General features: G+C 34.4%; 1 protein-coding gene across 4 annotated transcripts; it reads left to right on the top strand.

Moving 5' to 3' along the window:
- The first annotated feature begins 6,715 nt into the window (after positions 1–6,715).
- LOC137821911 (putative WRKY transcription factor 32) lies at positions 6,716–14,132 on the top strand. 4 transcript variants are annotated; one of them, XM_068626711.2, is made up of 5 exons: positions 6,716–7,139; positions 7,227–7,276; positions 8,778–9,481; positions 9,600–9,761; positions 13,712–14,132. In XM_068626711.2, the coding sequence occupies exons 1-5, from the start codon at positions 6,992–6,994 to the stop codon at positions 14,067–14,069; spliced, it is 1,422 nt and encodes a 473-aa protein (XP_068482812.1). In that variant the 5' UTR covers positions 6,716–6,991; the 3' UTR covers positions 14,070–14,132. The 4 variants fall into 4 exon arrangements, with proteins under 4 accessions (XP_068482812.1, XP_068482811.1, XP_068482814.1 ...); XM_068626710.2 differs by having other exon boundaries at positions 6,720–7,139; positions 7,224–7,276; XM_068626713.2 differs by having other exon boundaries at positions 6,932–7,139; positions 7,227–7,271.
- The last annotated feature ends 532 nt before the right edge of the window (positions 14,133–14,664 follow it).

The raw sequence follows: 14,664 nt of genomic DNA, 5'->3' as shown, positions 1-14,664 counted from the left end.
TTGAGATTTTTTTTCCAAAAAGAGTTACACGTTTTAAACTTCACCAGATAAGACTGAGATCAGTAGAGTGTGATCAAACTGTTCTAATACCAACTTAAGGTAAATAAAAGAGGCAAGGTAGTTTAAAGGGCTTGAAAGCATATTAGAAAACCCGATAATTCAGATCAATGGGTTGGAGACATTAATTGAATCTTTGAAGTCACTTATGAGAGGAAGTTGTCCTAAGAGAAGAAGTTGTCCTACTCTATTTGTATATTATGGAATTAGTTGAGTTTTTGGTGGATGTGTATGAAGCAGATGATGGAAGATAATGGAATATAGGGGAGAAGTTGTAACTTGGGAGAGTTTCAAAGCAAGATTTTTTGAATGGTATTTCCTTGACACTGCCATATATGTAAAGGAAATTGAGTCTATGCAGTTGAAATAGAGGAATCTTATACTCTCTGAACAGGCTACTAGGTTCAAACACCTAGCTAGATTTTACACTCATGCCATGACCGAAATTTGGAGGTACAAAAATTTTGAGAATGGATTGAAGCTAGAGCTTAAGGAAATGGTGATTCTTATGTTCATTAGAGAGTTTCCTGCTCCAGTGAAAAAACAAAGGTTATGAAAGGACTAAAAAGTAGTAGTAGGGCTACTACACCTTAGATGGGAAGACCTTCGAAGGGCAAACCCAAACATAGAGATCAAAGGAAGCTTTACTCTAGACCTCAGTCTCATTAAGGTCGAAGCTCCATTTTTTAGTCACAGTCTGCCATTAAATGTTTCAAGATGTTTTGACCTCACATGGATAGGTTATGTTCTGAGACAATTCTAGATGTTACTTGCACCAAATGTAATAAACATGGTTATGTAATAAAGGATTTTAGAACTAAGTTAGGAGCAACCCTTTCTAATGGAATGCAACAAGTACCACAAGCAATGAACCAAATACCTAGAGTAACTGGTAGTGTATTTGCCATTAGTGGAGATGAAGCTTCACAATTAGATAGTCTTGTGAAAGGTATGTGTTCTATGTCTAAGGCACAATTATCTATATTGTTTGGTTCTAGGACAACCCATTCTTTTATGTCAGCTGGGTGCAATATTGAGTTGGTGGATTCTACACCAACTTGGGGTGCTATAATAACTTCCCCTATGTGTCCAATAGTTGTGGTTGGATGAAAATATAACTAATTTAATTTGTATGCCTTTAAATGATTTGATGGTTATCCTAGGAATGAATTGGTTGTCTACCAACCTTATCCTTATATATTTGGGCTAGAAGAAGTTAATTTTGGCTTAACATTTTAAAAAGGAGGTACAAATAGGAGCAAAGTGTTTCATGCTTTTGGTATGTACTACAACGGTAGATAAATCAAAAAAGAATATGATTTTGGTCAACGAATTTATGGATGTGTTCCGCAAGGATATTCCAAATCTTCCACCTAAGTGAAATAGAATTTGTATCAATATGATCAGTGAAACATGTCTTGTTTTCATTACTCCGTATAGAATGAAACCAACTAAGCTGGCTAAGTTAAAGAAACAAGTAAAAGATTTGTTAGAGAAACAATTCATCAGACCCAATGTTTTCATATGGGGCTCTTATATTGTTAGTGAAGAAAAATATGGTTAGTCTTGTCTATGTATCAACTACAAACAACTAAACAAACTAACAGTCCAGAACAAATATCCTCTCTCCAAGATTGATGTTCTTATGGATCAATTGCGTGGGGTAGTTATCTTTTCCAAGATAAATCTAAGATCAGGTTATCACCAAATTCTGGTTAAAGTCGAAGATATTTCAAAGACAACCAACCTTCAAATCAAGGTATAGTCACTATGAATTTATGGTTATGCCATTTGGAGTGATCAATGCTCCAACAATCTTCATGGATTATATGAATTGAATCTTAAGACCTTTCATTGATAAGTTTGTGGTGGTATTAATAGATGATATCTTAATATACTCATGTCGTCGGGGGAACATGCATATCATCTTAAAATTGTTTGAATATTTTAAGAGAAAAACAAATTATATGAAAATTTATCAAAGTGTGAGTTTTGGATGTTTGAAGATAGATTTTTGGGGCATGTTATCTCAATTCAAAGGATATTAGTAGACCCTTCTAAAGTAGAAGATGTTATACAATAAGGACATCCTAAGAATGTTATTTATATTAGAAGTGTTATGGGATTATTGGGGTATTGTCGGAGGTTTATTCAAGGTTTTTCCAAGATAGGGGCTCTTTTAACTCATTTGATCAAGAAAGATCATATGTTTACTCTAACAGAGTAATGTGAAATTTGCTTCGAAGAGTTGAAAAGAAGGTTAACCATCCCTAATCTGAGTTAACCTTTTGATGTTTTTTGTGATGCTTCTTATCAAGGATTGGGGTGTATTCTAATGCAAGATAAGAATGTCGTTGTCTATTCCTTGTGAAAATTGAAAGTGCATGAAAGAAATTTTCCAACTCATGATTGGAGTTGGTAGAAATTGTTACGATTGAAGATTTGGAGATATTACCTTTATATAGCTCATTTTGATTTGTTCAACGATAATAGAAGGTTAAAATATTTGTTTGACCAGTTCAACATGAGATGGAGAAGGTGAATATAATTTCTCAAAGATTATGATTTTCAGTCATTGTACTATCATGGGAAAACAAATGTTTTTGAAGATGCATTGAGTAGGAAGAAAACTCAAATGGCTACACTTATGGTCAGGGAATTGAAATTGATTGAGATTTTAGAAATTTGAACTTGGAGGTTTTGGTATTGTTTGGTCATATTAGTTGTAACATGCTTGTTATAACAATTGGGTTTTTACAAAACAAAGCAAATGGGAAATCCTAAATTGAAAGGCATCTTAATTTTGTTAGGCACTAAGAAAACTAAAGATTTATCCATGAGAGTGGATGGTATCTTAAGGTTTCAAAACATAATATGTGTGCTCAAGCATGGAGAATTAAAGCAAGTGATGTTATCTAAGAGTCATAAAAGCAAGTTCAATTTACAACCGGGTATGACCAAAATGTATCAAGATCTCAGGAAATCCTACTGGTGGCTGAGTATGAATGTGGATGCATGTTGTACTTTCCAGAAATCTAAAGTTTAGCATCAACTACTAGGAGGTATGTTGACCCAGCTAGACAATCCCAATCTAGAAGTGGGATAACATATCCATGGATTTTGTTACTCATTTGCCACAAATTGTGAGGACGCATGATTCAATTTGGGTAATCATGGAAAAACTCATGAAGATTGCACATTCTCTACCTATAGTTCTGATTATTTCTATGCAGAAGCTAGCCTAAACATATATTAATCAAATAGTTAGATATAGTAGAGTTTACCTATAATAATAGTTATCAAGCAAATATAGGTATGACTCCTTACGAGGAGTTATATGGAAGAAAATGTAGAGCACCCCTATGTTCATTTTAGGATGGGGAAATGTATTGTTTGGGTCAGACTTAATACAACAAAGTCAAGATGATTTAAGAAAGGTTGAAGACATCTTTAAGTAGATAAAAATCTTATGCAGATCAAAGGCAAAAGACCTTTGGAATTATCTGTAGGAGAATACGTTTTTGAAAGTCAACATTCACATGTGAAGGAAGAGCTATCAAGTCAAAGAAGTTGATTCCAAGGTTCATAAGACCCTATCAGATTCTTAGGAGAATATGCCATGTTTCATATGAGCTTGCTTTACCTCCTCTTCTAATCAACATTCGCAACATCTTCCATGTATCACCATTGAGGAAGTATGTACATGATCTTAAACATGTCTTACAATTTGATTTAATGCAGATAAAACAATATTTATATTTTGAAGTGAAGCGTGTTAGAATTTTAGGCTCTCAAGTAAAGAAACTTCATGGTAGAAGTATCAACATGGTCAAAGTTTTGTGTGACCTTAAATATGGAGATTCCACTTAGGAGATGGAAAAGACTACACGAGAATCAAACCCTAGTCTCTTCCTTGGTAAGACAGTTTTCGAGGATGAAATTTTTTGTAGTCAGGGCTAATGTAAGATCCCATTTCCATCTTTTCACTTTCACACACATGCACACCTTTCTCTTTCCTTCTCCCCCTCTAAGTATTTGCTCTGCCTTCTCTCTACCTTCATCCCTTCAAGCTTCCTCTCTTTTAGAATTCAACCATGTTTCATAATAGCTAGCGAACTAGGGATAATTCTCAAATGAGTATTTCTATCTCAAAGCTTCTAGATATTAAGAGACTTTTTTGCTTAAGTAGGAGTTTCTATAGAGTTCATTGTTACATGCAAGTTGGAAACTCTTAAGCTAACTTAAGAAGAACTTTTCTTGCACGTGCATATGACGTTCTTTAGTTGCATGTAGAATGTGAAGAACTTTTGTTACATGTGTGGTTGAAATTTTTCAGTTGCATGTAGAATAAGAAGATGTGTGGTTGACATTTTTCAGTTGCATGTAGAATAAGAAGAATTTATGTTGCATGTGCATTTGATGTTCTTTATAAGCATGTATAATCTAAATAAATTTTGTTGCATTTGATGTTGTTTATAGGCATGTATAATCAAAAGAACTTTTGTTGCATGTGTGTTTGATGTTCTTTAGTTGCATGTAGAATATGATGAATTTATGTTGCATGTGTATTTGACGTTCTTAAGTTGCATGTAGAATTTGAAGTTCATGTGTCACGTGTAAGCTGAAGGCTTTTTCGTTGTACGTGAAGTCCAAAGTCCATCGTTTTTATGTGATGTTGATGTTCTTAAGGTGCACATTAAGTCTTTACTTTGCATGTTGAACTAGGTTTCTTTCATACCTGTTTCAGTGGAGTATTCATTTTCGTTTAGTCTCAATAGGAAATTAAACTCATTGTTTTACTTGAAAGGCATAAATTTATAAGTAGGATGGGAATGTTGTTCTGAGTTTAAGTGATCTAATTTTGTTTTAGAGTTGTCGAATTCAGGAACACTTAAGTGAAGGTATTATCTTAGTCACTTCAATAAATGTTTTGTATAATAAGTGTTTTGTATGATACCCTCACTTATCAAATTTGAAGTGCTTAAGTGGAGGTTTTGTCTAATGTCCATATTCAAGTAGTTTTTCCTATTTGTTTTTTAGTATTATGTTATGTATATGCATGTTTATTTGCAAAAGTTATTGAATTGTGTGCTTGAATTCTTAATTGATTTATTTAAAGTGATTTGTAATATGTACATGTAAGGTGAATGCAAATGGCATGTTTTATATATGTGTAAATTTTGTATGATGAAGGAAGACATACTATTTGAGTTGGAATGTATATGCATAAGAATATATGTTAAGTATGTTGTGATATGCATGAATGAAATGTGTGAAAATTAAGGTCACAAATGTGGGATGATATGTGAACCATGACTGAATGTATCTATTAAATAAAGATCTATGTTGTAGTAAAGACCCCTACCTTTATTGATGATCTAAATAGATGAAGACATCATTAGGTGGTGAGAAGTTAAAGAGAAGTTCATTGCATTGTTAGAACACAGGTTGAGGTTTGAATATGAATATACTCTAAACTTATCATGATCCATGTAGTTGAGGTTTATATACTTGAGGTACTAAAATGGGTTAGGTGTTAGTTTATAGTAGAGAATACTCAATATTGATCTTCCAGAAAACGTCAAAAGATATTTTTTGGTGGGATATCTTTGATATGTGGATTCATGTGTGATCCGTATATTTGTGTGTATGTGTATAATGAAAAATGATGGACTAAGTTGAATTATGAATTTCATTCTTAAGTTGAATTAATGCAAAATTATGACATCTTGTAGTTTCTTTTTAGTAGCTTACCCTTATATTTGTGACTTTTGTGATAACTTATGTGAATGAAATTATATCCAACCCTGTAGCTTTTGTGATAACTTATTTGATAACTTATTGTAAATAGAAATATATCCATAAAAGATTAGAAACTCACTTTATGCTTATTTTCATAAAACATATGTACAAATGTTTTATGTTAAGATTATAGCTTATTTCATCTCAATCAATTTTACATACCCCTCTTAGGTCATATAATATTGTTATTTTTTTATTTTTTTTTGTGTGTTATAGGAAAAATTGGATATGTAAATTGTGGACAAGACTTTTAAATCCATTAATTTTGTTTATATTTTCAATCAAAAGAAAGAGTACTATTGCATAATCCTAATCAAGTCACTATTACAACATGCAAAATTCCCTAAATTAATTTATAATGTGGAAGATTACATCTTTCTCTAAAATATTAGAGACGATAGGAGACACTTTATTCCACAAAGTAGAAGGTAAAGTTCTAATATCATAAAGAAATAAAGTATCTCTACACCTATTTCTCTCTCTGTATATACGTCTGAAAATCTCAACGTTATACCTTTAATATTTATTTTTTTTAAATAATTTTATTTCTTGAGTTTTTTTAATTATTTTAATATTATTGAAAATTAAAAATAATATTTTTAAGAAATAATTTATTTCATTTTCTTGATTAATTTTTTACAACAAAAAAGGTTTATATTTTAAAAAATAAACCTAATAACAATTTTTTACATTAGACTAAAAATAACCTACCAACTTTAATTAATTTATTAAAAATCAATAGCATATATCATAAACTATCTTTTTATACAAAACCAATTCACCTTGCATTCACTTTCACTTCAACATTTTGAACCTATTATGAAGCTAATAAGTATTGAGTGTGATGATGGGAAGCAGGTGTAACAGAAGAAAACATACGGCGTCAAGAAAGACCGTGAAATATGATAGAAGACGTGCAGGTCCAAAAGCCAAATATTGAACGGCGAAACGGTTAATAACAGTGCAGACAACCACCGTTCCACGTCGCAGCAAAACCCGACAACCCACCTGAAAGAGAGAGAAAGAGAGCAGTCAAAGACACATATAACCCGACAATCAACAAAAACAAAATAAAATGAAAATTCGTGGTCGAATCGTAAACTGAACAAACCAAAAGTTGTTGTTTGCTGTCATGGAAGAGGAAGAAGCGACGCAGCAACGCCTCACCGACTCCTCCCTAACCACCCATTCACTCACTTCCACTGCTTCCGATGAAGAGCTACTCCACTCGGAAACCCTACTTCTGCATTCTTCTGACCTTCCGCACCACAACGCTGCTCGTACGTTGCGTTTCGATAGCACTTTTTTCTTCTCTGTTGTTTTATTCGTAGTAGTGAATACTGAATAATAGTGTGTTGATGCAGCAGATATGCAAAGAAGCTCTACCGCACGTGAGATTGGCCTAGATGAGAGTAAGGTTAGAGCATCTGGGTGTGTTAAATTATTAATTTTTTTCTTAAAAAAATTGAGTTTGTGAATTTCGAAGGTGTGATGATTCTTTTAAATTTTGAAATGTTCTGCTTGGTCTCAGCCACATTGTAAAGGGATTCTAGAAGCGGTTCTGAGCAGTTATTGGTGCTTCTTGCTCTTATGAGTGCTGAAGATATAGGTTTAGGATGCCTGTGGCTACTCAACTTTATTGAGTGCTTATTGAATTAGTGTTTGTGTATTAGATGTTTCTAGAATCCAGGACGAAATAAGGTTTAATTGTTTACATGTAAGTTTTAAACTGTTTACAAATTATTTAGGAAAGTTTATTGAAATAAGGTGAGAACATCTTATAGATATATCATAAGCTATGTTATAAGCTCTTCCGAATAAGTGTTTATGTCATTAGATAACCCCAATTAAGCCGTAAATAAGCTCTTTAAACACACCCTGATTCTATTGTCTTGTCACTGTTTTAAGAACTTGACTTTTTTGCGGGGATGTGCAATTTGAAACTCATGGACTGCTTGAAAGTTTCATGACTTCTTGTCCTTTAAAATTCTTTGTGAGGCTTAGAAACCTGAGATTACAATAAAGCTTATAAAAGAAAATGAGAAGCAAATAGTCTCGAATTATAGAATTATTCCAAGACAGTAAAAATTAATTTAACCAAAACCCCATGAATCCAGCTGCAAAATCTAGTTCTTGTTGTTTGGTATTAGATCTTCCATGAATAAGTGTATGATACTTTGATTCAGGCTCTCCCTTCATAATTAATATTAAGTCAGCTAGCCCCAAAGGGGGATCACGAGAAGGAGCATATATGAACCATTCCTGGTTTTCACCTAAGAGCCTTTAGGGATGTTCAGTCTTTGAAAAAAACACCTGATTTTGCAGTTCTGTTTCCTCTCTTGACTCAGCCAAGATGCATTAATGATGGATCGAGAGTCTTTGGAATGTGTATGGTTTTATGGACATATAGACTATCCAATGATGAATGCTGATCTAAGGGGGCAACCCACAAAACTTTCTTAAATTCATAGTAACATCTCATAGATGGGAGGGAACTCTAGTTGCATTTATTAGTTAGTTGATTCCTTTCTTGAACCTCACCCAACATGACATAATGTGATGGCAGGGCCGTGATTAAACAAGTATATTTTAAAACGGAGTAGTTAGGGCACAGCTGGATGGGTCCATTTAGTGGTAGTTTTCTGTTATAATCTGTAAACCATTTACTTACTATAAAAGAAGAAGAATGGGATATTGTTAGGGGCCTTTTCTGAATTAGAAAGTTGTAAGGAGTGGACTAGACCTCTCGAAATATCTAGATTGGGTCATTCTCATAGGTAGATAATGTTCCCTATCATTCAATAAAGATAAACTTTTCTTTCTACTTCTGGATTCAAATTAAGCATAAGAAAAATTGTTCCTTCTCTTCTTTCCATTTTTTTTTTCTTCAGTTCTGAAATGCACCATTTTATGTATAGGAGTCAGCTCAGCATTCTGATGAGGAAACTATTGTAAAGGAGACAGTTGAGGCACCTCAAAAACAGACAGAAAATCAACTTCAGATGTCTGTTTGTTCAACTTCATTATCTAAACTATCACCAACTTCTGTATCACAGTATTTATCATCTGCCCCTGGTCCAATTGTACCAGAACAGAGACCATCTCCTCCTAAGGCTAATAATGTAAAAGTGGCAAAAGTGGACAAAGGAAGTCCTTCTGGTGGTACAACCTTATCTTCTGTTTCTGTTACGAGGGCATCTGCATCTGATGGATACAACTGGCGGAAGTACGGCCAGAAGCAAGTGAAGAGTCCTACAGGTTCTCGAAGTTATTACAGATGTACCCATTCAAATTGTTGTGCTAAGAAGATTAAATTCTGTGACCATTCAGGACATGTGATAGAGATTGTTTACAAAAGTCAACATAGTCATGATCCCCCACACAAAATTGATTCCACTAAGGAATGTAAATTCCTGCCTTACAGTGAACCTAAAATGAAATGCAGTGTTCCAAAGCAGTCTAGCAGAGTTCGGAATGATTCTGATCCATCATCTTCTCCAAAAGAACCTTTATATGAATCACCTTGCAGTGCTAAAAGGAATCTAGAAAACTCATCTAATGGTGAGAAGGGTAAAGTTTTTTTGAAGGAAGCGCATGTCAATGACCCCGAGCCAAAAAAAAGGCATGTTGCATATGAATTAATTTTCTTCATAAGAAAGTAATTTCAGGAATAAATTCTTTTCTTGTATATGTGACTGGGTGTAATGGTCTAATGCTCTTGTCCTTAATATGATAACTAGATTGAACAAAGGTGATGATTTAACATGCTTGGATTCAGCAATAAAACCTGGAAAGAAACCAAAGTTTGTTGTACATGCAGCAGAGGATATGGGGATATCAAGTGATGGATACCGATGGCGCAAATATGGACAAAAATTGGTGAAGGGAAGTCCTCATTTCAGGTCCATGGCTATATCTTGCTCTTTTTTTTTTAAATATTACCCCTACTCATAAATTCTGTTCTTCTATTTAAGTCGTAGCTGCAATGTGGAATTTTATAAATAAATTTCCTATTTGAATTGTTTTTAAAACTTAACCTAAATGATGACTTTGTGCTTTATATTATTTGGCGGTAAAGATCAATGCACTAGCACATTCAGTGTCAAATCAGTTAAAGATATTGATTCACAACAAATGTGACGTGCTTGTATTCATATATGGCATTGTGTTTTGGTTACTTAAGAAATGGAATGCTAAGAAGTGTTTGAGTGTTTTGTTTTAAATCAAAGGTTGCATGTCTCCTTTTAATATTCCAAGAAATAGCTGCATAATGGAAGTGTGTCTCTAAAAGTCACTAATTGGATCTTCAAGAGAATGCAGATGGAATCATTGTATATGCCATTCCTTTTCCGCTGCACATCTTCCAGTTACAGTAATTGTGATGATCATCAGTTACATGTTCATGACAGCAAGTTGAGAACTCGGCCAAAATATAAGTTGGCCATAATCAAGGATAGTGTGATATAGTGGTGGAAAATCCTAACTTAAGCTATTCTGATATATTTGGCAGGCACATTTTCATTAAAAGTGTACTTTTTTTTATAATTGTATTTAGTATTTATTTAAAAATAAAAATAGGTTTTAAAACATTTAACAATATATTAAAATTGAAGATGATTAATTATATTTTTAATTGAACACATGTTACTCTAAAAATATTAGTAATTGTTAAATTTATTACGATATGATATTCCTTCAAGTAATAATAGTGATACTATATCTATACAAAATATATAAATTAAAAATATAATAAATATAAATTTATAATTAATTAAATTTGAGTATTCATTTTTTTACTTCACATACTGTGTTACATGTTCTTGAATCTAATTTTGTGTGTTTATAATTGCAACCTCCTCTTGATTGGCCAAATTATCTTCCTTGCCCATGTTCTCCCTCATAGACTAACTATGAAGTGAAAATAATACAATGGCTCGACAAGATTTTGGGATGATATGCTTGGCAAATTACACGCTTGTAGCATAATCCTACAGACCTTGTGCTACCAGCCTTGGATATTCCGTGATTCATGTTGATAATCTCAAGTATCACGGGATGGGGTGACCTCACAAAATACATATCAAAATGTGCAGACTCAAAGAAGAAGACAAAAAATGTAACCCTCATTTGAATACTCTGGATTGGTACCTTTCCTGAAACCTTTATTGAAACATTTTGGCACTCACCACAAACCAATGGTAAAAAATTTCCTATGCCCCAAGCAGATAAATAATCATGAGAATTATGCGAAATCCATCAAAATCGAAGAACACGAGTGATACTCTAACTTTGCAGCAGATTATGGAAGTTCTAATGAGTTACAATAGCAGAATGAGAAGGCAAGACGAAGCACAAATGATGTACAAGGATATGGTTGGAGAACAAAGAAATTCAACAATAGATGGAGGAGGAGAGGGTAATGTGCCTAGATCAGTAGTCTTCAACGGTCAAAAGGGGGCATCATTGTTTAGTACTATGTGATATCCACCCATTTTCTTCAACGGTACAAATGGTGGAGCCTTTCAATGGTACTCAAGATCCAAGAAAACATTTAAGGAGTTGCTTATATGCTCAAAAGTGAAGAGACAAATGGTCTTTGATGCAAAATTTTCATTAGTAGATAGACGGGCACGACTTTAGACTAGTTCATCGATCTCCCTAATCACTCAGTTCATTTATGGAATTATCAAACTTGTTTATGATAGAGCTTGTGGTCAACCAATACTAATCTCTTGTGGTGGAAGATATCTTTGATGTGTGCTAGCAAGAAATGGAGTCGTTGAAGGGATACAGGACAAGGGTTCAATAGTGTCACTTAAAGTTGGAGATATGAATAAGCAGATGTTTATCGCTAGTTTCATGAAGTGTTTATGGGCAAGTCAATTCAAAGAATCTTTAGAGCAAAGGAAGGTGGAGACAATGGTTGAGATACGATCTCATGCGAAATGCCATATTGAAGTAAAGGAGATCAGGGTAAAAGTAGGAAATTGGAGAAGAAGAATAGTGGAATAGGGATGTTTTGCACTAATCAAAACATATACTCGAAGTCTAAGCAAATAAGAGGATAAGCAGTTTACAAATTGTGAAAGGAAGTGTGATTATGCATGCCCAGACTCGACCCTTTTGAGAGACATGAATGCCACTAAGTCGTTGGCTTACCTTCCTCACAGTGATTGCTTGATGGGCAGATATACATAGTGCTAGTTCCACATAATCTACAACCAAGACATGGAGAAATGTTGTGTCCTCATCAGGCAAATAGATTGGGAATGTAACCTAGCAATGTTGCAGGGTGGAAGGTGAACTAGAAGGATGATCGGCATGATTGTGATAGACATGATCCGCCCTTGAGGTCTAGCTAGGCATGATTGATAGAGGTACACGAGCATGAGAACATGGTTTGGTGATTTCAAAACCACAGCGAGAGGCTTTTTAGGGGGAGTATATATTGGCATATCGAAAGAAGTACACTCAATTGGTTTTGATTGTGTCAATGAAAAATACCCCATTATTGAATGCCTAACTTTCTTTCACATATGAGGATCTAGACCAAGTGATCCCCCATGATGATGATGATTTGGTTATCATAGTCGCAACGATGATGAGTTGGAATATTAAGCAAATTTTGGTGGAGCAAGGCAATTTGACAAGTGTGCTTCTCTAGGATACTTTTGTACGTTTACAGATTTTCCAAATCTGGTGCAACCTTTTGAAAGTGTATTGGTGGGTTTCTCTAGGCAGCAAGTAGAGGTTCGTTGCTATGTTCTGCTCAAAACCACTTTTGATTCTGGATTGTCAACAAAAACCACAGCAATAAAGTACATTGTAGTAAATGATGCGCTCCCCTTCTACTATGTTTCATTAGGATAACCCACTTTTAGAAAAATAGGAGCAGTTGTCTCAACGACCCACTTGAAAGTCAAGTACCCAGGTGGAGATGGGACAATAGGGGTAATTCAGGTGGACCAAGAGCTAGCACGAAAATGCTATGAAGGAAGCCTGGGTCAATGATGAAGGTTTAGTGAAATTATTGGAATTAGACCCAGGGTGGAGTTTAATGATTGGAGACCTCAACTGGCCAAGGATTTGAAGGAAGTTGTCCAAGGGGAAGGGAGGATGTTGAAGGTGAGAATGAACCTGGTGTCTAAGTTTGGAAAAATTTGGTGGCCCTGTTAAGAAGGAATATTAATGTTTTCCCCAATGGTGTGGTTGACATGCCTAACATAAACCTTATTTTTTTTGTGGCATAAAGCATTGGACTCTTGGTGGAAGCCCGTTGTACAAAAAAGGAGAAAGATCAAACATGAGAATGTTGGAGGAATTTTGTGATGGATCGTTGTAAGGTGATTGATTTGTAATCTCATAGTAGTTATTTGAAGAAACATCACATGACACTATCATAGATGCACAGTAGAGCTCTCACCAGCTCTGATACCAGTAAAGAATTTAGATGACAGAGAAAAAATTTCTTGAATTGAAATGATTCAGGATAATGAATTTACAGTAGTGAGTTGAACTATGTACACTCAAGTACAAAGATATTTACTAGCTAAACTTCAGTTGACATAACTAAGTCCTGGCTAATTGTTTAACTAACTTCTAACAACTATTCTAAAATTAGTAATTATTGGTTGATGATCCCTTCTGAAACAAAACAGTACTCGAAAGTTGTATTGTTGGTTGAATGGTCCTTTCCTTCGTAAGTAACAATTTTGAGAAGTCTAAAAACACTTCAAAAGCCACTTTTTGTTTTTCTGTTTGATGTTAACTTCCCTTTTGTTTTATTTAATTTGACTATTGAAACCTTAATTCTGTGCTTATCAATTTGACTATTGAATCCTTGAATTTTCAGAAACTACTACAGATGCACTTCTGCTGGATGTCCTGTCCGAAAGCACATTGAGACTGCTGTGGATAACACAAAAGCTCTCATTATAACATACAAGGGAGTGCATGATCATGACATGCCTGTGCCCAAAAAACGACATGGTCCACCAAGTGCTTCCCTTGTGGCTGCAGCAGCTCCTGCTTCAATGAACAATTTGCAGCTCAAAAGAACTGGTTTGATACAAAACCAGGAAATTTCTGCTCAATGCTCAGAGGACACAGAAGGAGAATTAACCGGGGAAGCATTGGACCTTGAGGGTGAGAAAGCAATCGAGTCAGCTCGAACTCTTCTAAGTATAGGCTTTGAAATTAAACCTTGTTGAATGCATCTTTCACAAATCATGCAACTTGTATCCATATAAATTAATTGGCAGGTTTCATGTTTCTCTTCTCTTTGTTGAGTTTTTTCCCGTGTAGCTTTTTAGTTCAGAAGTTACGTTTGCTTGAACACATGTTCAGCTTGTCTCAAACAGCTTGTTTACTCCAGCGAATATAGAATTGACTAGTATCTTATTCTCTCCTGGAGAATGAGAATAGGTGAGGATCGTATCATCATTCAATTTATCTCTAACACATTGTTTGTTTTTAGTGTAAATAAAAAGGATGAAATAGGAGGAAGTGGATATAATGTTATTAAATTTCTGCTTTTAGTTAGGTATGAAAAAAAGGATAAATTTGTTGGGCCAAAAAAATTTCCTTCAAGTTGGTATGAAACAAGATAGAAATTTCCTTATAAGACAGTGACAATTTTGGAATAGGAATCTATGAAGCTTGGACACTCCTTTAAAATGACGTGTCGGTGTCCAATACTCCTGTCAGACACCGACATTCGTATGACACCTGTAGGACACGTATCCGTGAAGTGTCTAATTCAAAAAGTATTTGTTAGATTTCTGACAATTCTAGTACGGTTCTAAC

Source organism: Phaseolus vulgaris, chromosome 9, assembly GCF_051622355.1.
Source record: "Phaseolus vulgaris cultivar YP4 chromosome 9, ASM5162235v1, whole genome shotgun sequence".
Lineage (NCBI taxonomy): Eukaryota > Viridiplantae > Streptophyta > Magnoliopsida > Fabales > Fabaceae > Phaseolus > Phaseolus vulgaris.
Note: the sequence above shows the minus strand (reverse complement) of the source record. Positions and strands in the feature narration are given on the sequence as shown.

Excerpts from the sequence above, each read along its gene's own strand:
- LOC137821911 (XM_068626710.2), top strand. The coding sequence starts at position 6,992 with ATGGAAGAGGAAGAAGCGACGCAGCAACGCCTCACCGACTCCTCCCTA. Across the intron at positions 9,482-9,599 it reads GACCCCGAGCCAAAAAAAAG|ATTGAACAAAGGTGATGATT; the intron begins GCATGTTGCATA and ends TATGATAACTAG. Across the intron at positions 9,762-13,711 it reads AAGGGAAGTCCTCATTTCAG|AAACTACTACAGATGCACTT; the intron begins GTCCATGGCTAT and ends TTGAATTTTCAG.